The sequence below is a fragment of the Nomascus leucogenys genome, chromosome 5 (genome assembly GCF_006542625.1).
Source record: "Nomascus leucogenys isolate Asia chromosome 5, Asia_NLE_v1, whole genome shotgun sequence".
Classification (NCBI taxonomy): domain Eukaryota; kingdom Metazoa; phylum Chordata; class Mammalia; order Primates; family Hylobatidae; genus Nomascus; species Nomascus leucogenys.
The window spans coordinates 51,102,400-51,125,074 of NC_044385.1; the positions used below are offsets into that span (position 1 = coordinate 51,102,400).

General features: G+C 40.7%; 1 protein-coding gene across 1 annotated transcript in view; it reads right to left on the reverse strand.

Annotated features, from left to right (window-relative positions):
- Positions 1 to 3,949: 3,949 nt before the first annotated feature.
- HSD11B1 (hydroxysteroid 11-beta dehydrogenase 1) overlaps positions 3,950 to 22,675 on the reverse strand; it is a 30,170-nt gene continuing 11,444 nt past the window's right edge. The window contains exons 5-6 of the mRNA XM_003273008.2: positions 6,297 to 6,440; positions 3,950 to 4,591 (exon numbers count right to left, since the gene is read on the reverse strand). Of these exons, the coding sequence (XP_003273056.3) occupies positions 4,374 to 4,591; positions 6,297 to 6,440 (362 nt within the window). The 3' untranslated portion in view covers positions 3,950 to 4,373. The remainder of the gene's footprint in view (positions 4,592 to 6,296; positions 6,441 to 22,675) is intronic.

The window sequence follows — 22,675 nt, forward strand, 5'->3', positions numbered from 1 at the left end:
CCTGTAGGGGAGAGTGCTTCCTTGCCTCTTCTTGCTTCCTGATAGGGGTTTTCAAGCCTTGGTGTCCTTTGGCCTGCAGCTGCGTCACTTGCATCTCTGCCTCTGTCAGCACAAGGTGTTGCCCCTGTGTGTCTCTGCCTTTATGTGGCCTTCTTCTTAAAATGACACTAGTCATGTTGCTCACCTGAATCCAGTGCAACCTTGTCTTCACCTAAGTAATTATATCTGGAATGATCTATTTCCACATAAAATCATGTTCTGAGGTATTAGGGATTAGTGCCTTAATATGTCTTTTTGGGGGACACAGTTCAACTTACAACACTGCCAGTTTGAGAATCACAGGTGTACTCCTGGGAAGAAAGCTGTTCCTAATTTTCTCAGGTCTTACAATAGTGCCTTATGCTAGTTAGCTTCCCCATTCCATTCACATGGAATCCACACATCCTCATTCCATGAGTGTGTGTGTGTGTGTGTGTGTAACTTATTAACATAAATGGAATTATATTATGCATCTTTGTAAGCAACTTGTTTTATACACTTAACAGTATGCCTTGGAATTCCTTCCATGGATGTACATATAAATTGACTTGATCCCTTGTTACCATGACACAGTGATTTCATAATATTGAATTTAATTGCTATAATTTAAACATTTCCCTATGGGTAGACATTAAGGTTGTTTTCAATTGTCTTGGCTACTACAAATGTAATATTTGGTGAAGGAATTTCTTTGTGGGAAGAGGGCATTTTTGTTAAAAAAGATATTGCTGGATAGCCTCAAGCTAGAGTCAGAATCAACCATGCATAACAAATATATGAGGGAGAAGAAGGAGGCTGGAGGCTGGATTCTCTGGGGGTCAAAGTTAGATTAAGAGGGGAGGCCTAAAGGAAGCACTTTGAGGGCAACATGGCCAAAGGGGATCTTTTGAGTTAAATGGTGCACACCGGGCTGGGCACGGTGGCTCATGCCTGTAATCCCAGCACTTTGGGAGGCTGAAATGGGAAGACTGTTTGAGCTCAGGACTTTGAGACCAACCTGGGCAACATAACAAGATCTCATCTCTACTAAAAATAATTTTTAAAAAATCAGCCCAGGTACGATGGCACATGCCTGTAGTCCTAGCTCCTTGGGGGGCTGAGGCCAGAGGATTGCTGGAGCCCAGGAGTTCGAGGCTGCAGTGGAGCCATGATCATGCCACTGCACTCCAGCTTGGGTGACAGAGAAAGACCCTGTCTCAAAAAAAAAAAAAAAAAAAAAAAAAGATGCACACTGCACACTGAATGAATGTAAACTTAGTCTTCCTTCTCCCCTCTGAGATACTCTACCTTGCATATTGCAAACACTACCTTGCTTACTTATACTTTCAGTGAGAATATAATTACTTTTGGAACCTACGAAGAGAAGCTGAATTTTTGTGTTAATGTGGGTGAGAAGTGAGTGATGCACATCTGGATTTCACATAGGATGTGAAAATGGACGTCCTTGGATGTATATTTTTGAGCTCATGATAAAGTGAGCTAGGAAGGCTAGGTTCTTTTAAGTGGAACTAGTCCAAAGACAAGGGTCATTGTATTGGTGGTGCCACTGAAACTGGAACTTGGCTCCAGCTGCTGGAACCCCTGCCGCTCCTGAGAGATGGGACAGATATTTAAGGGGCAGGGGAGCCAGGTTAGGAACTAGATGAGGACCCTTAAGAGGACCTCTTAGGAAGGACTTGTTGAATGTTGGCTCCCTAAAAAAGACCACCAAAACAACTTGTTGATAAAGCAAAGCTGGAGTCTTGATGGAAACTTAGTAGACTCTGAGAGTGGAGAGGGTAAAGTCAGGGTCTTTATGGGGCTTTGAAGTCTAGGTTAAGGCGAGACTTAAGCATGGTGACTTTATTTGAATTGGATAAGTATTGTGATGCCATAGTTGGAGACTGGTGAACACAATGAAGCTGGGGTTTGGAACTAAGGGTTCCAAGCAGTCTTAAAGAGAAGCAGTCATTTGATGCTATCTGTTGAAAAGTTCAGCACTTTTAAATGGGCTTGCAACATTTATCTTTGTGGACAAGAGTTTCTTGGAATAGTAAAGTCATGCTGATAAAGAGAATGGAATGTTAAAATCATGTTAATGAAGATAATAAGCTATGTGGGTGTAGATGGTTTCAGTTCTCAGACCTACTTTTTGAGATCTTCCCCTTTGGATTCTGAAGAAAGTCTCATTTAGAAAGAGGTTTAACCTCTCCCCAAGCAAATTCTAACTCAGCTTTAATATTATCTCTACCCTTGAGTAAAGGAATTACTGCACTTCATCTCACTGTGAAGAAGGAGTCTCATTTCTACAAGAGACTGAAGGCTGTTCATCTGATTAATCAGAAACCAAGACATATATTAGGCCACGTTGCAAGTGTGGGTGCATTTCATGTCAGAAACCAGACTACATTTTTTGGCCCTTTTTGTTTTGTCTTGTTTTTGCACATGGATGCAGCCAGGTCTCTCCTGCTCCCTTGCACTGAGCATAGCCTTGGAAGGACCTCTAAGAAAAGTGCAGCCATATTAGCATGCTCAGATCCAGCCCTTTGTCCATGTGGCTGGCAGGCTCAATAGATTCCAATATGTTCTGCTGCCCAGCCATTTAGATTCAGAGGCGGGAAAAGAAAATTTCCCCTGCACTTTTAGGCACATGTCTCATGTCCCAGCATTACTTACCATGGAAGCTGTATGTTTGGGGGTGTTGGGGTTCCTGATGGATATACTGCATTCATTTCTCCAGAACACTCTCTACCCTTTTCCATCTGCTCTGTACATGGGGAAGCTGACCTGTATGGTCTATACCTATCTGCTCCCTTGCCCCTCTGTTCAGCTAATGCGAAACACTGGCCAGAGATCAGAGGGAGGGAAGAGTGTGAGGTGAGGCTAGGGTGTTTTTTCCCCTAGATACCTCCTTCACAATTCTTGGTGGGCTGGCTGCATCTCTCTTTTTTTGAGATGGAGTCTCGCTGTGGCGCCAGGCTGGAGTGCAGTGGCACAATCTCAGCTCATTGCAACCTCCGCCTCCCAGGTTCAAGCAATTCTCCTGCCTCAGCTTCCCAAGTAGCTGGGACTATAGGCATGCACCACCACACCCAGCTAATTTTTGTATTTTTAGTAGAGAAGGGGTTTCCCCATGTTGGTCAGGATGGTCGGAATCTCTTGACCTCATGATCCACCCACCTCAGCCTCCCAAAGTGCTAGGATTACAGGCGTGAGCCACAGTGCCTGGCTGGCTGGCTGCATCTCTTAACTAAATGTCACAGCTCCTGCCATGTGGTACTCTCCACACAGGTCTTCACATCTTGAGGTTTTGGTAACAGGTCTCTTCTCTTGTCCCTGTGGGATTTATGGTGGAAACAGCTGCAACTAACCCTGAGATATCACTATCTTTTGTGATTTCCCTGTGCCTTGCCCCTTTTTTTATTAAATGCTACTAAAATTACCCAATTTGAGGGTGTCATCTCTTACTTCTTGGGCCCTGATCAATATAGGGCTTTGCTGAGTTGTTCATCTTGCTGATGTTTTGTTTCCCGTTTAATCATAGTTAGGTGATGCCTAATAAGTGCTTACTAAATATTTGTTGAATGAGTAAATGTCTAAATGAGTAAGTGGCAGGATTTGAACTCCAACTCCCCCTCTCCAAACTTTCAATGTAGAGTTTAGTGTTCACATGTAAAGTACAGATGCTTGATGTCCTCTGAGAGCAGTAAACGGGCATTGGGTCTGTGTCTCAAGTTTCTGGGACCTCCATTTCCCTGGGTTTGCCCTAGTTCCTTATGCCTAGGTGTCTTCTTTCCCAGAGGAGCAATATGCAATAATATGCAGAATATCAGAAATACACAGAAAAGGTAAAGACACAATATTCCCCACCAAACAAAGATTAGGGTGATTTCTTCCACTCAGGAACAGATAAAGAGTTCAGACCATAAAATAAGAAACAAATATTGAAAAATTTCATTTGTACAGTTTATGGTTTTAAAGATACCATCCTGAATAAGCTCAAGTTATAGCTACCAGGTATGAATTTATAAAGTTTATGTGGCCTTTATTATAATTAATATTGTATTAGTTATGACATTATATATAAGATATAAATTTAATATAACTATCTGGTAATTATACCTATGTTTACTAACAATTTTACAACTGCTGGCTGCAGCGGTGCATGACATTTGTTATTATTACATTTCCATTGTGCAAATGTTAGAGGAACTCCTTCCATTTGTCAGGTGTGACCCATGACTTGCATGTCTCTGGGGACACTCTGGGAAGATGTCTTCATAGATAAGAGCTCAGATAAACATGAGACAGAACAGTCCCAAAATCCCTCAGCATGCCCAGCCCTCAGGGAGTTCCTAGTTGTTTATGAGTCTGTCCATATTATAGCTCGTTGAGTAGAGAAATTCCAGGATCTTCCTGCATGGATTTCTGATCAGAAGAGTGGTCCAGAGTGAGCTGTCATAATACACTTCTTCTTGGCGCAGAGCTCCCCCTTTGATGATCTCCAGGGCACATTCCTCCTTTGGAGCTGCTTGCATATGGACTATCCCAGAAACTGCCTTCATGGCTGTTTCTATAGAATGACAAGGGAAGAGTAGGGTTATCCAACTAGGACAGTCTACGTGATGGAAGGCCTGGAGACATCAACCACTTAGCTGTCAGGGGCTTTTGGCAGTGTTTGCTCTGCAAGCCTTGCAGGCGCTATAGGGAATACATGGAGAGACTGGGTGTGTTAGAGTCTGTTGGGCAAAGAGAGGCCTTAGTGTTAATACGGGCCTTGCCTTCCTGGATGGAGATTGGTGGGAGCAGTTAGAGGTGATTACTTGGGAGATCTGAATCATGCTTCTCTCTTGGGTATTTTGGTTGGAGGCGGAGAAGTAATACGGGGGAGCAGAATGAGGAGAGAAGTCTCATAATGACTCAGTAGCTAATGGGAAGTGCCAGTGGGCAAAACCAGAGTGCTGTATGATAATGACTTACTGTCTTGTAAAAGGAAGAGATACACAAGAATCCAGGCTTTTGCTTCCTTGTCACCACTTTCACTTCTCTCCCCTTCCAAGTTTTCATGTCCATCTTGCACAACTTCTCTCTATCTCCATTCCTTTCTTGTTTCCCCCTGGGTCTCGGTCTCTCTCTCTATTTCTCTAACTGTTGCTCACTTACTCTTCAAAGAGCATTTTCTTTTAATATCTGCCACATGTTTTAGATAAACTTGTATTTGGACTTAACAGAAAAGTTGTAAAAATTGTAGGCAGTACCCCCTTATATTCTACACCTGCTCCCCCGGTTGCAACATCACACATAACCATTGCGCAATGATTTAGGACCGGTATAATAATAGAATTGATACAATATATTAACTAAACTACAGACCTTATTTTCTCATGAATGTTCTTTTTATGTTCCTGGATCTTATCCAGAATTCCACTTAGTAGTAATTTCTTCCCATTTTTCTTCCAATCTGTGACAGTTCTTCAGCCTTTCCTTGTCTCTCATGGCCTTGACACTTTTGAAGAATACTGACCAAATGTTTTATAAAATGTTCCTTGATTTGGTTTTGTGCATTGTTCTCTTATGATTGGAGTGGGGTCATGTATTTTGGCAAGAACACCACAAAAATGATGTTGTGTCCTTCTTAGCACATCACATCAAATAGTTCATGATACCAGTGTGTCTTATTACTGGTGCTGCTTTTAAGAAACACAGACTTGTATTTTGATAAGTCTCATATAGAAACGTAATGGCCGTTGAGTGTCCATGAGGACATAAGGTGTTCAGCAAAGGGTTAAGTGATGAATGTGGTAAGACCCAGCCACCTTGGTAATCAAAATGGAAAGGAGAGTCAAAGAGTAGCCAGAGCCTCCACTAGTGACAGAAATGCCCTAATGCTTTCTGCACTGGTTTGTTTTTAGTGCATTACACGTGAGGTCAGGGAGTTCAGCACCCTTGTTTATCCACAATGGTAAGGCAGACAGTTCATCTGCAGGTCATTATTCAAAGTATTAAAAAACCAAACATTGCATGTTCTCACTCATAGGTGGGAATTGAACAATAAGAACACTTGGACACAGGAAGGGGGACATCACACACCGGGCCTGTTGGGTGGGGGGAGGGGGGAGGGATAGCATTAGGAGAAATACCTAATGTAAATGACAAGTTAATTGGTGCAGCACACCAACATGGCACATGCATACATATGTAACAAACCTGCACGTTGTGCACATGTACCCTAGAACTTAAAGTATAATAATTAAAAAAACACAAAGTATTGACCTTACCTGTGTCTATGAGGCCAAGAACACAGAGAGTGATTGATACATTGACCTTGGCCACTGAATATTCCTTTCTGATGGAGGAGAAGAACCCATCCAAAGCAAACTTGCTTGCAGAATAGGCAGCAACCATTGGATAAGCCACTTTCCCTAAATGATAGATTAAAGAAATGGGTTAATAAGGCTGCCCATTTCAGCTTCTGACAGAGCTGATCTTTATCTGTAGTAGGCTTTGTAACTCCTATGGTGTCCTTTTACCCCTTTGAGTCTTAGTTTCTCTATATTCCCCATGGAAGTTATACTGCTGTGTTGAATTTTGAAAACATTAAGGTCTTGAAGGCATAGGGTGGGATTGGGCTGCAAGACAGCCTTCATTGAAGAGGGACTGTTAGGGTTTTAGTAAGGGTGATAAACAAGCTGGGCTATAAAAGAGCCATGTAATTCCACAGCTGCTAACTCTTCCATCTCTGAACCAAGTGCTGGGGATCCAAGAGTTTGACAAGTGATCTCTGCCAACTCAGTGACCTGTTGACAATGGAAAGGGTATATTTTACTTTCCTTACAAAGGGATTAAAAAACTGCCTGTCCTGGCCAGGTGTGGTGGCTCACACCTATAATCTCAGCACTTTGGGAGGCCGAGGCGAGCAGATCACTTGAGGTCAGGAGTTCGAGACCAGCCTGACTAACATGATGAAACCCCATCTCTACTAAAAATACAAAAATTAGCTGGGCGCATGCCTGTAGTCCTAGCTACTCGGGAGGCTGAGGTAGGTGAATCGCTTGAATTTGGGAGGCGGAGGTTGCAGTGAGCTGAGTTTGTGCCACCGCACTGCAGCTTGGTGACAGAGAGAGACTCCATCTCAAAAACACACAAAAAAAATCCTGTCTTTGCTTTTCTACCCAAAGCCGCTTTTTAAAAAAAAACGTTCACCAGACTGGTTAATTCTCACTCAAGTTGTTTGGAGGATATGTGGACATATGCCTAATAGGATAAACTATTATTAATACCCTTTTTAGGACAGGAGAGTAGAAGTGACCTGAGACCCTACAGTCTTTACCGAGCATTGTTATAGCAACTACTTTAAAATCCATTGTCTGCTAATTCCAGAATTTGGGTAATTTTAAGATTGATCTTTATTGATTTCCTTTCCTCCTAAGTATGGGTCATATTTACTATTCTTGTATGGGTGTTAATTTTGTATTGTATCCTGGATATTGTGAATGATACATTGCAGTGTGCCTGGATTCTGTCACATTCCTCCAAAGAGTGTTGATTTTTTTTTAAGTGGCCAGTTAACTTGGGTGAAACTCTGTCTCTTGTAATAAGTATCAGCTGAAATCTCTGTTCAATTATTTGAATCTTAACTTGGCTGCTTGGTTTCTGTGTTGCCCATGCATTGTTCAGAGAACAACCAGAGATTTGGACAGAGCTTATGTATAGGATTCAGTGTTTCTCCACTGTGACTCTCCTTTCCAGCATATCCCCTTTGCATTCCAGCTATTGCGGTAACCCCAACCTCTTCCTTCTAGCTATTCATGTTGGCAAGATGGCAGGTTTCTATCCCAGATATGGCACTGATTGGGGCTGCCCTTAGGCATAAAGCTATACAATTGAGAAACTCGCCTGCTGTCATTTCCTTCTTCCAAGTGTCAATAACCCTCCATTTTCTATCTGCTCTTGGTTAATCTCCAGTACTTTCAATGGTTGTCGTTGATATTTTGTCAAAAGTTTATAGTTGTAATCTGGGGAAGGATGGTCTTTCAGGTGCCACTCTGCAGTTATTGGAATTGGAATTTCTGTATGTTTCAAATATAATATGTTGTATGTCAAACCAATGAAGAAAGGATGGGTTATTTAATAAAGATGCTGAGAAAGGTGGTTAACTAATTGGAAAAAATTAATTCTTTGTTTTATATCATATAGCAAAAAATATTCTAGATGGAAAATGTTAGTAAACAGTGTTATCTACCCAATATCCATTCCTCCTTCTTTAATAATAGAGTCTGATTTTGTTCAGGACAGCAACGTAATCATTTTAAAATGCTCATCTCCCTGAGATTTTCTTGCCCTAATAGGCCATGCGACGTAATAGTTCTGGTCAAGGAGAAATCTAACAGATGAGGATTCTAGGAAAGATATTGATTTCTGATAAATTAGATGGATTCAGGTGGCATGCAACTTTTACATTTTGCCCTTCTCCTTTCCTCCTAATGAACCTCAGATATGATGGCTGGAATTGTAGCAGTCAGTTTGTGAACTTTAGGAAAAGCTAATGTTAATTATAGTGGAACAGAAATGTGGAATGACCTTGGATTCTTGAAGACATCATGTAAGTCCACCAAAAGCAGCCCTAAACTATCACCTGAGAAGAAGAATCTCTCTTTGTTAAGTTGCAGTGAGGTTTTTGACTTCTTTCTTTCCAACTGGGATGCCCTTTATTTCTTTCTCTTACCTAATTACTCTGGCTAGAACTTCCAGCACTACGTTGAATAAAAGTGGTGAAAGTTGGCATCATTGTCTTGTTCCAAATCTTGGTGGAAAGGCTTTCAATTTTTCCCTGTTCAGTAAGATATTAGCTATAGATTTGTCATATATGGCCTTTATCATGTTGAGGTATATCCCTTCTATACCCAATTTGTTGAGGGTTTTTATCATGAAGGGATGTTGCATTTTACCAAATGCTTTTTCATCATGTACTGAAATGATCATATAGTTTTTGTCTTTGATTCTGTTGATGTGATGTATCACATTTATTGATTTGCTTATGTTGAACCATCCTTGCATCTTGGAGATAAATCCTACTTGATCATGATGAATGATCCTTTAAAATGTTGAGTTCTGTTTGCTAGTATTTTGTTGAGGATTTTTGCATCTGTGTTCATCAGGGATATTGGCCTGTGGTTTTCTCTTTTTTGTTGTATCTTTAGTTTTGGTTTCAATGTTGGGACACATCCTTAAAGGGAGAAGCCAGTCTCTCCTTCCCACTCCTTTGTCCTTCTTGGTGTCTGAAGGTGGATGTAGTGGCTGTGGCTCCAGACCTGTCTTGGACCATGAGGTAAAAGCCACTTGTTGAGATGGCAAAACATTTAGATAGTTTAGATAGAAGGAAGGAACCTGGTGACCATGGAGCTGCCATACTATACTGGCCCTATACTGCCTACCTTCATACCTGATTTAAATTTTAACTTACTTGTGTGTGTGTGTGTGTGTGTGTGTTTTTCTGAGGCAGAGTCTTGCTGTGTTGCCCAGGCTGGAGTGCAATGGCATGATCTTGGCTCACTGCAACTTCTGCCTCCCAAGTTCAAGTGATTCTTCTGCCTCAACCTCCTGAGTAGCTGAGATTACAGGTGTGAACTACCAAACCTGGCTAATTTTTGTATTTTTAGTAGAAACAGGGTTTCACCTTGTTGGCCAGGCTGGTCTTGAACTCCTGACCTCAAGTGATCCACCTGCCTCGGCCTCCCAAAATGTTGGGATTACAGGCATGAGCCACCATGCCCGGCCTAAATTCTAACTTATTGAATCCACTATTATTTTAGGTTTTCTGTATCTGAGAGCTGAACTTACTTCTTATTGATAGTTATCCTCACTTCTATGCAGCCCATGTGCCAAAAGAAAGCTGACATCATTCCTAACTGTAGGTGTGAGCTTATGTAATCTATTTTATCCCATTCTTCTTACTCATAATTGATACAGGAATGGCCATGTGGCTCATTTTGGACCAATGAGACTTGAAGAAAATTTTGTTGGAGTGTCTCAAAAAGTTATTGCTCTTCTGGAAGAGTTTCTGAGAGTAGCAATCCTCTTTTTCTTCTGACACATTTTTGTGCATTGATATGGGGGCTGGAATTGCTGCAGCTATCTCATTGTCAGCCTGAGGATGAAGCCACACATGGAAGAGAGCAGAGCCAAGAGAATCACGGGGACACTGAGCTTCAGCCAAGTCAACTGTGAAGCCCGCCCTACATCTGGACTTCCAGTTATGTCAATAATTTTCCTTATTGTTTGAGACAAAAATAGATCCACATTACTTATCAGAATAGCATAATAATTAAAAGTATGAGCTCTAGAGTCAGATGACCCAGGTGTGAATCCCAAGTATGCCAATTCTTAGCTGTAATATGTGGATAATAATATAACCAAGCTGAAGTAACCCATGTAATATACTTAGCACAAACTCTGGCACATAGAAAGCATTCAGAAAATGCTATTATTGTTAGCAGTATTAGTATTCAAATTGGTGAGAAAAGTATGAGCTATTCAAAAAATCATGTTGGGACAAATAGCTAGTTACTTGGAGAAAAAAAGTGCCATTCTAATAAATAAATTCAAATTAGATCACAGAGTATATGTGGAAAGTAAAAAACTAAAATAAGCTGTGGGTGAATTTCTAATCTCAAAGTTAGAGATACTTTTAAAAGCATGAAATTGGAGGCGTATACTATGAAGGAAGACATAAATAGGTTGGAATATATAAAATGTGAAAAGCTACAGTGTACTAGAAATGCTTGCCATGGCCTTCCTGCCCTCATCCCCTTCAAAGAGCCTTTATCTTTCTAGCCATGGAAGGTTGGCCCAGTTATCACGAATATGCACACTGGCTTGAACACACATCGTGGTCTCTCTTTCAATAAATTGAAATAAGTGACTAAAAGATTCTGATTGCTGCTGTTGGATTTTGAATGAAAAGGTCATGTAAGGTTGGGACTGGGGTAGCCATTTCAGCCATGGAGAGGGATAAGTAAGCGGAGACAAGTATTCTACAAAAATAAGCAAGCATATGGAGCAAACACAATAACCTCTGAAATTGAGCTAAATAGGAGCTAACATTTATTTAGCTCTTATGTGCCAGTGTAGAGTCTAAAGGATAAATGCTCAAAGTTTCAAGGTTAATGAGTGGGAGAAGCAGGATTCAAACCAGGATTCAAATTTGACTCTAGTGGCCCACACTCTTGAACACTAGGTGGTACTTCCTCTACAGAAGCCACTGTTCTTTATATGAGTGTTTTCCAGGAGCCATGTGTTAAATCCAGTTCTTCCTGCGTTGGTGAGGATTCTCTCTCTTTTGATAGTCGAGTCCAAAATAGGCAAAATTTATGAATAGCAGTATTATTTTCACTTCTAAGCTGACAGATGAGGATACCCATAAATAAACAGGGCTAGTCACTCCTAGTCCCTTTGTATTCATTTCCCAGGGCTGCCATAACAAATTACCATAAACTTGGTAGCGTAGGACTACAGAAATGTGTTCTCTTACAGTACTGGAATCCAGAAGTCCAAAACCAAGTTATCAGCATAGCCATGCTTCCCCAAAAAGCTATAGCAGGGAATCCTTCTTTTGTCTCTTCTAGCTTCTAATGTCTGCTGGCAGTTGGAGCTGAGTTGTGCTGGCAACTCCAGTCTCTGCCTCCATCTTCACATCACTTTCTTCTCTTCTGTCTGTGTCTTTTACTCTTCTTATAAGGTCACTTGTCATTGGATTCAGGGCCTCTCAGATAATCGGGGATGATTTCATCTTGAGATCTTAGTTACATCCTCAAGGACTTTCTATGTGTTCACTTAAGGTCATGTTCACAGGATCTAGGTGGATATATCTTTTGGGGGAGGACCACCATTCAGCCCATTACACACCCCTAGATGACAATAAAGATATTGACTATGACATTTAATGTGTTTGTTTAGGTGGCAACAGAGATACAGAAGCAAGATATCCTGCGAAGTCATAGTCTGAATTCCTAGAGCAGTTATTTTTATACCAGTTATGGAGCTCATGCATCACATTGCCTATCGTTAGTTATGCCTCAGGTTATGCTCAAGGTACATAGAAGAATCCTAAATGGTTTTGTAGGAGAAGGAGGTAAGTAAGAGAAGAGAGAAAGTGAAAGCAGAAGAAAGGAGAGAAGTAGTGAAGGAGCCAGACATGTCAGAAGACCACCTGAAAAATTCATGACATGGATGCATGTATGGTTTAAAAAAGTTTTTTTTGTTGTTGTTGTTAGAAACAGGGTCTCACTCTGTCACCCACCCAGGCTGAAGTGCTAAAGCACAGTGGTGAGATCATAGCTCATCCTCCCACCCCAGCCTCCTGAGGTGCTGGGATTACAGATGCATGCCACTGTGCTTGGCTAATTTATTTTTTATTTTTTGTAGAGACAACGTCTCACTATGTTGCACAGGCTGGCCTAAAATCCCTGGCATCAAGTGATCCTCCTGCCTTGGCCTCCCAAAGTACTGGGATTACAGGCATGAGCCACCGTGCCCAGCCTAAAAAATGTTTTTGGTTTTTTATTTATTTATTTTTTTTACGGAGTCTCATTCTGTTGCCAGGTTGGAGTGCAGTGGCACGATCTTGGCTCGCTGCAACCTACGCCTCCCGGGTTCAAGTGATTCTCCTGCTTCAGCCTCCTGAGTAGCTGGGACTACAGGTGTGTGCCACTATGCCTGGCTAATTTTTGTGTTTTTAGTAGAGACGGGGTTTCACTGTGTTGGCCAGGATGGTCTTGATCTCTTGACCTCGTGATCCACCCACTTTTAATTGGTGAAAAAAATGAACTATTATGCAAGCATATAAGGTTGGACAAAGACTATTGGAAAACGATTAGCCTTAATTATGAAGACTATGCATGAGGCACACTGTAACATAATAACATATGGCTATAGCTGTTGTTGACATCTCTCAGATTTTGTGACCTGCTATTGATCTGTAAATGTTTAAGCCAGTACTCAAATTCAATGCACGTAAGGACCATGTGCAAATAAGGACCATTAACCTGCAGATTTGAGCTCTGCCCCCCATTCTTCTAGTCTGTTTATGGAGTAGAGGACTGTGCTAAAGAGTTCAGTAGGAAAGAGTGGCTTTATCCATAAATGATATTCATAGTGGGTTTTGAGAATGAGTGTGGGGCAGGAAAGGCATGGTGGCCTAAGCTTGTTGAATATCATCTAGGAACTCCTGAAAGAAATGGGGAGAGGTCTTTGGAAGAGGCTGAAGTCCCACAATGACAGCTGGGTGAACAGTCACTGTATTATGAATTAAGTCTCTTTAAAACCCAAACTGGCATGACTAAGGAAATCATGTGTTTCAAATCTAAACTGGATGTTTAGGTGAAGAAAGATATTGGACTATCGGGAAACTCCACCTGGAGGAGGTAGGTTGTAAATTCTGCTTGATGAAAGGAAGTACATGAAGGACCAGGGAGGTGGAAGAATGGCTTATACAAAAATTAGAGGCAGGAGTTAGATAGGCAGTGAGAAGCTAGTTAGACAAGGAAAATAATAGCAAAGTTTATTGCATTTTTTCTTTTACAAAAGTACAGACTTATAAACACTTATCCAAAACTCTTAGAGCCAGATGTATTATGGAATTTTAATTTGTTTTTGGATTTTAGATGGTGATATGGGCATTAATAGATATTACATCGCATCTGCAGTAGGGTTGGAGGAGGCAACCTGTAAGACAGCATGTTATTATTTCTGCACTAAAACCTTGGAAAGTTCATACTGAGATAAAGAAAGGATTTACGTAGCCTCACTTCGGTTCAGGTTAAATTCATTAGGTAGATTTAATTATGAAAAGAAAATCCTTAGTTTTTGGAGTTTTATTATTGTTTCCATTTTTTCCCCATAGCTTTTTGGATTTTGGAATTGCAGATAAGGATTGTGAACCAGTCTAGGCTCACCAAAGGAAGCTGGAACATATATTAAAAAAAAAAAAAGCAGAAAAAAAAATGAAGAGAAGAGAGAAAAATCTTCCATTTCCAAACAACCTTGGTGCATTTAATTAAAGTCTATTTCTATTAACAAGTATGTTCTTAAACATTTTTCCACATAATGCTGATTAGCTTGTGTGAGAAAACCCCTACATTCTGCTCTATGTAAACCATATTTAGAAGTTTCAGAAAGCTGAAAAGGGCAAAATCCCTCTAAAAATCTAGATTTTTATTTTTTAAAAAAGGTTCCATGAGTCAAAAGGCCTGGTCAGAGTGGAGTAAACAACATGTAACAGGATGTTAAAATTTGACTTTTTCTGCTTTCGTTTCAGCTGAGGTTCAAAGGCTGAGAACATCACAGTAATTGGCAAAGTCTTCCACATTCTGAAGGGAGGTTCCAGACCACCTGTGCACTTACAGGGAACATGGAAACACAAACAAACATCCCAAGGAAATAAAGGGGCTGACACTGGGAGGCCAGAGAGGATAGGAGTTAGGGAGAAGAAATTAGCAATGTCTCATTGATCTTCGAAAAAGAAGGGGTGGGGGATTTTCCTCACGTCAGTCTTTGTGAGAGTGACTTCAAAGAGACCTCAGAGAGCTTGTCCCAAAGAGTTTGATGAGCAACAAGGAGGACTGGGGTCTGACTCAATCTGAGAGGCTGTGGCTATGGGCAAAGCCATTGCATAGCCCAAATTGTGTCACACCTATGAAAACTCTCCCTTGTAGGTGGACCTGAAATCCAGCCCACACTCTGCTCACCACCCTGTGGGCCTTGTCCCAGGACTCATCCCTTCTCTTCTGGAGCCATTTCCAATTCGCCCAAAAGGACAGCCTGAAGTGGTGAGTGTATTCTCTTGTATTCCCACTGTATTCCCAGGGCCCAAAGGAAATAACATAAGCAACTGCTGCCCAAACCACAAGAAGAATTACTAGAATTCCAGAAAGGGCCTCCAAAGAATCCACAAAAGCATGCAATGCAGGAGTCAGATTTGATCATCCACCAAATTGTCAGAGAGCATGTGTTCTGAATGTCAAGAGAAGACCAATGTATTAGCTGGGTGCCAGCCAAATGAGACCTTTCCTACTCCTATCCTCTTCCCTGCATTCTCCCTTTTCCTTTAACCCGAGACAGGCTAGAGGGGGTCAGGGAGTGGGGAGGAGGTTGGGAAAGAGAGGAAAGAACAAACACATTTCTTACCAACAGCAGGTTCCAGCTTAGCAAGGGGAGAAGCTTTGGTTAAAGTTAAATTGCACGTGACTAGACATCTTACCTATTTGGAAATGATACTGTTCTGGGGACTAGAGGAAGCCATAGGATTTTTTATTAACCTGGAGTAACCAGAAAAGTATTGCCATCTGCCCTAGCTTGTGTCCAGGCTCAGGGAGGACCTGCGCACAGAACAGGTTTGAACAGGCAGTAGGAGGAAAGAATCAACTTGTTTTCTGATTGCACCCTATGAGATCCACTTGTTAGACTGCCAGTTTTTTTTAAAATGTGCCAGTGTATGTGCTCAACAAAATTAATAAGTAAATAAATGTACTGTTCTAATATGCATGAAGCAGTCGTGGAATTGAGGGGGTCGGAAGGCTGAGTGTTTCTACCCAAGGTTAAGTTTTGGCTTATGTGGGAGGGTGGGGCCATCATAGCAGAAGAGAAAGATGGCAGCTAGCTTTCTGGGAAGTTTTAGAACACAAAGAAACAGAGCTATGGTGACTATATTTTCTGAAGCAAAATATGGGACACAGAATCTTAGAAGGATGAAGGCAGACATGATGATAAGTGGGACAGAATGTTTGTAATTAGCTCTGTCCCAGAAATGCTGGGACTCAGCCACTGTAGAAACAGCAAGAGCCAGAGAACTGGCAAAGAAGCCATGCACTGAGGCTTGTTAGCTGAATAGAAGAGGTCAAAAGGAGGCCTACGTGCTTTCGTTCATCCTCTCTCTATCCTCCATCCCTAACTGCCTTGCTGAGATTTTGAAATGATTACCAATTCAAAGGTGGATTTTAGACTGCTCTAATTGATTGCTCAGAAGGGAGTGCACAAGGATTGAAAAACTTCATTCCTGCCTGCCTTCACACTTTTAGAGCAACCCCAGGTAAATGAATGAGCCCAAATTTGAGGTACATCAGGCCTAAATGGCTTCAAGGCCAGAGAGTCATCCGGGATCCTGCCCCCCATTTTTCCCAGCTCTTCCTAAAAATCCTTCCTCAGTTGAGACCCTCATGATCTAAACTCTTTAGTTGTTTGGATTGAGTTGGGCTCTCAAGATAAATCCACCTATCTTCTCCATACCCCAGAAGACCTGAGGTGTCATCATAAGTATTGAGACATCCCACAATCCAGTGATAATTGAAGCAATGGAATGAATGGATTTATCCAGGGAAAGTGTGTTGAGTGAAAAGAGAAGAGGGTTTAGGATAGAAAAATCCTGAGGAAACCAACAATTAAGGTTGGAGAATTGCCAAGAAACCTAAGAGACTGAGAGGTGACAGTTAAGGTGGCCAGAGAAAACCCAGGGCAAAGTTTTGGCTGATCACTAGGAAAGAGCGTTTGGTGTTGAAACAGCACAAAAATGTAACACAGATAAATAAGATAAAACTTTTACTAAATTTCACAAGGTGACTTTGGCAAGAATATTTCTATGCAGGTATGGGGCCTGTTGACAGGATGTGAAATGGAGTTCTTCCTAAAGTCTCAGAGTATCAGCACATCTTCTAAGGCAAGAATAAAAGAATAGATTTGAAGAACATCCACAGTTGAAGGGTGGGCCCAAACCAGTTCTGCCTGCATTGCCTAATCACCCGTGCCTAGCCTAAATCACCCTTGGATAAGAGGGAGTTCTCAGTGTCCTGTGCCTATATCCACTGATGCTCAGGGCAGTTTCATCCCTCTCCTCTTAAGCCATATGAGAGGGGCCTCAACAGCATTATTTGGAGAACTTTTAATATGTCCCCTGGAGTTCAGGGACTGGAACTGGACTCACATCTAAATTCTAAAGGCAACAGGGAGGGCTGAAACTGCCCTTGCTTGAAAAAAAAGCTGAGTGCATTGTGGCATCAACCATGTAGTCCAAGGATTGGTTTCCCAGACGCCCAGTGTGGATCCTGTGGATGGGGGCTGCCCTGGGGTCACCTGCCCAGGGATGGTGGGGTAGACTGGGCCAAGTGGGCTGGGCTGATTGAAGCCTAGGAACTGAGGAGAAAGCTGAATTGAAAATAATGAGCTGGAGAAGGCATTGTTCACACAAAGGGAACTGCAGGGGGAATGGGCGGCAGCAGTGGTGTCTCTTGAAGGGGATCTCCGAAGAACCCAGAAAAAGCCCCACAGAATTCAATTTCATATGTCCTCCAAGTCACTAGACTCCCAGGATGGGGATTTTTTTTTTTTTTTTTTGCTTTTGAAATAATTTCAAACTTAAAGAAAAGTTGCAAGAATAGTACACAACCTATTTTTTTTTTCTGCTGAGCCATTTGAGGGTAATAGCTGTAATTGAGGTCATTGCTGACCTCATGTCCCATCTCCCCCAAATACTTAGTGTTCATTTCTTACACAGAGGGACACTGTCCTACATAATCACAATACAGTCATCAAAATGAGGGAATTTATTAGTTTCCTAGGGCTGTCATAACAAATTACCACAAACTGGGTGGCTTAAGACAACAGAAATGTATTCTCTCACAGTGCTGGAGTCAAGAAGTCTGAAATCAATGTGTTGGCAGGGCCACATTCCCCCCAAAGACTCTGAGGGAGAGTGCTTCCTTGCCTCTTCCAGCTTCTAGTGGCTGCCGGCATTCCTTGTGGCTACGTCACAATCTCTACTTTCCATCTTTACATGGCTTTTTCTTCTCTCTGTCTGTGTCTTCTCTTCCTCTGACTCTATAAGGACATTTGGCAGTGGATTAAGAGCCCACTTGGCTAATCCAGGATGATCTCATCACAAGATCCTTAACTTAATTACATCTGCAAGGACCCTTTGTCCAAATAAGGTTGCATTCACAGGTTCAGGCAGGTAGGATGTAGATACATCTTTTTTGGGGCCACTATTCAACCCAGTACAGTAACACTGACATATCCATGTTATCTAATCCACAGACCCTATTCAAATTTTGTCATGTGTGCCAATAATATCCTTTATTGCAAGAGGATCCAATCGAGGATCATGTGTTGGCATTTAGTTGTCATGACTCTTCAGTTGCCTTTGCTCTGCAATGATTGTGCAGTCTTTCCTTTATTTTCATGACCTTGGCACTGTTGGAGAGTACAGCCAGTTATTTTGTACAAGCTGATACGCCGAAGCTGGCTCATACTAGATTGTGAGAGCTGATGGTTAAATGTTTATAAATTTTGCAAGCAAGAGAATGTCATGTGGATATGGTCATCATGGGAGTGTTGATTCCATGGAAAGGCTACAAATCAGGGCTTTTGATTCTTCCTTTCTGGATAGCTTGTTGTTAAACATTTACCAGTGCGCTATTGATGGATGTCCCTTAGCTTGGATTTATCTGGTGTTTCCTCATGATTTGATTCAGGTTATGCATTTTGGCAGGTTCACAGAAGTAACTTTTGTTATTCACGTTGCACGCCATCAAGTGATACATGTTTTCAATTTATTCCATTACTGGTGATGTTAATAAACCATGATCATTTGAATCAGGTGCCGGCTATCAGGTTTCTCTTCTGTAAAATTACTCTTTTCCCCATTATAATCAGTAAGTTTTTTTTTTTGGGGGGGGTGGTACTTAAAAAAAACTATCTTAACCATTTTTTAAATTATACTTTAAGTTCTGGGGTACATGTGCATGACATGCAGGTTTGTTACATAGTTATACATGTGCCATGTTGGTTTGCTGCACCCATTAACTCATCATTTACATTAGATATTTCTCCTAATGCTATCCTTCCCCCAGCCAATCTAGAACTAGAAATACCATTTGACCCAGCAATCCCATTACTGGGTATATACCCAAAGGATTATAAATCATGCTATAAAGACACATGCACACATATGTTTATTGCGGCACTATTCACAATAGCAAAGACTTGGAACCAATTCAAATGTCCATCAATGATAGAGTGGATTAAGAAAATGTGGCACATATACACCATGGAATACTATGAAGCCATAAAGAAGGATAAGTTCATGTCCTTTGCAGGGACATGGATGAAGCTGGAAACCATCATTCCCAGCAAACCATCACAAGGACAGAAAACCAAACACTGCATGTTCTCACTCATAAGTGGGAGCTGAACAATGAGAATACATGGACACTGGGAGAGGAACATCACATGCCGGGGCCTATCTTGACCGTTTTTAAGTGGACAGTTCGGGGGCATTCAGTATATTCATATTACTGTGCAACCATCACCACCATCCATCTCCAGAACTCTTTTCATGTAGCAAAACTAACTATACCCATAAAACAATAACTCCACATTCTCTCCTTTCCCAGCCCCTGGCAACCACCCTTCTACTTTCAACTTTGTATAACTTTCACCACTCTAAGAACTTCATATAAGTGGAATCATACAGTTTCCTCCAATTGCAAACCAATACCAGAGGGTTCATTCTCTTTCTGTGGCTGGCTTATTTCCCTTTGCATAATGTTCTCAAGGTCCAGCCATGTTGTAGCATGTGTCAGAATTTTTTTCCTTTTAAAGATTGAATAATATTCCATTGTATATACGTACTATATTTTGCTTATCCATTCATCTACTGACAGACACTTGGGTTGCTAATAGTGAAACATACAGTGTTTTTGCTATTACAAATACTGTTCTTGTGAACATGGATATACGAGTATCTCTTTGAGACCCTGCTTTCTTTTCTTTTCTTTCCTTTTTTTTTTTTTTTTTTTTGAGATGGAGTCTCACTATGTCACCCAGCCTGGAGTGCAGTGGTGTGATCTCGGCTCACTGCAACCTCTGCCTCCCGGGTTCAAGTGATTCTCCTGCCTCAGCCTCCTGAGAAGCTGGGATTACAGGCACCTGCCACCATGCCCAGCTAATTTTTGTATTTTTACTAGAGACAGGGTTTCACCATATTGGCCAGGCTGGTCTCAAACTCCTGACCTCAGGTGATCTGCCCACCTTGGGATTACAGGCATGAGCAACCGCACCTGGCTTCCTGCTTTCAATTCTTCTGTGTATATACCCAGAAATAGAATTTCTGGATCACATGATAATTCTATTTTAAATTTTCTGAGGTACTGCCATACTATTTTTCATAGTGACTGTACCATTTTACATTCCAATCAACAGTACACAGCATTCCAATTTCCCCACATTCTCACCAATACTTGCTATTTCTGTTTTTTGGGGGGTGTGGGGGATAGTAGCCATCCTATTGCTATGAGGTGGTATCTGATCTCATTGTAGTTTCAATTTGCATTTCCCTAATGATTAATGATGTTTAGCATCTCTTCATGTGCTTACTGGCCACTTGTTTGTCTTCTTTGGTAAAATGTTTATTCAAGTTCTTTGCCCATTAAATTTTTTTAAAAATTTAAGTTGATAAGTAATATTTGTATATAGTTATGGGGTACCTGTGATATTCTGCTACATCCATAGAATATGTAATGATCAAGTAAGGGTATTTAGGATATCCATCATCACAAGCATTTATTATTTCTGTGTTGAGAACATTTCAAGTCCTCACTTACTTTGAAATGTACAATACATAGTTACTAACTATAGTCACTCTACTATCGAACATTAGAAATTATTCCTTCTAACTGCATATTAGTAATCAGTAACCAACCCCTCTTCACCCTCCTGCCCACACACTGACATCCTTCCCAGTCTCTGTTAACTATCATTCTACTCTCTACCTTCATGAGATAAACCTTTTTAGTTCCCTCACATGAGTGAGTACATGCAGTGTTTGTTTTTGTGTCTGACTTATTTCATTTAGCATAATGACTTTCAGTTCCATCCACATTACTGCAAATGACTGGAGTTGCATATATCTCTTTGATATATTGATTTTCTTTTCTTTCTTTCTTTTTTTTTTTTTTTTGAGATGGAGTCTAACCCTGTCTCCCAGGCTGGAGTGCAGTGGCACAATCCTGGCTCACTGCAACCTCTGCCTCCTGGGTTCAAGTGATTCTCCTGTCTCAGCCTCCCAAGTAGCTATAATCCCAAGTAGCTGGGATTACAGGCATAGGCCACCACGCCTGGCTAATTTTTGTATTTTTAGTAGAGGCGGGGTTTCACCGTGTTGGCCAGGTTGGTCTTTAACTCCTGACCTCAAGTGATCCGTCCACCTTGGCCTCCCAAACTGCTGGGATTAGAGGCATAATCCATTTCACCTGGCCAATTTTCTTTGTCTTTGATAAATACCCAATAATAGGATTGCTGGGTCATATGATAGTTCTATTTTTAGTTTTTTTGAGAAATCTCCAAACTATTATCTATAATGACTGTAATAATTTACATTCCCACCAACAGTATATTAAAGAGTTCCCTTTTCTCTGCATCCACACTAGTATCTGCTACGTTTTGTCTTTCTGATAATAGCAATTTGATAAGATGATATCTCATAGTAGTTTTAATTTGCATTTTCTTAATGATTAGTGATGTTGAGCATTTTTCATATACTTGTTAACCATTTATATGTTTTATGTCTTTTTTTGAGAGATGTCTGTTCAGGTCTTCTGCCCATTTTAAAATCAGATAGTTTTTTTTCCTATTGAGTTATTTGAGTACCTTGTATATTCTGGATATTAGTCCTTGTTGGATGAATATTTTGCAAATATATTCTCCCATTAAACAGGTTGTCTTTTCACTCTGTTGATTGTTTCCTTTGCTATGCTGAAGATTTTTAGTTTAATATAGTCCTCTTTGTCTATTTTTGTTTTTGCCTGTGCTTTTGGGGTCTTAGTCATAAAGTATTTGCCTAGACCAATGTCATGGAATATTCTCCCTACATTTTCTTCTGGTTTCATAGTTTCAGGTCTTACATTTAAGTCTTTAATCCGTTGGGCATTAATTTTTGTATATGGTGAGAGATAGAGATCTAGTTTCATTCTTCTGCATATGAATATTCAGTTTTTCCAGCACCATTTATTGAAGAGACTGTCCTTTCCCCAATGCATGTTCTTGGTGCCTTTGTTGAAAATCACTTGGCTGTAAATACATGGGTTTATTTCTGGGTTCTCTATTCTTGTCCATTGTTTTGTCTATTTTCCTACCAATACCATGCTGTTTTGGTTACTATAGCCTTTAATATATTTTCAAGTCAGGTAGTGTATTACTTGCAGTTTTGTTCTTTTTGCTTAGGATTGCTTTGGCTATTTGGGTCCCTACACATTTTAGGTATTTTTTTTCTATTTCTGTGAAAAATGTCATTGGTATTTTGATAGGAATTGCATTGAATCTATAGATTGCTCTTAGTATTATGGTCATATTAACAACGTTAATTATTCTAATCCATGAGCATGGGATATATTTCCATTTGTTTGTGTCCTCTTCCATTTCTTTAATGGGTGTTTTATAGTTTTTCCTGTAGAGGTCTTTCACCTCCTTGGTTAAATTTATTCCTAGGTGTTTTTTTTTTTTTTTTTCTGTAGCTATTGTAAATGGCTTTTTTTTTTTTTTTTCAGATTGATCGCTGTTAGCATATGGGGACACTGTTGATTTTTGTATATTGAGTTTGTATACTGCAACTTTA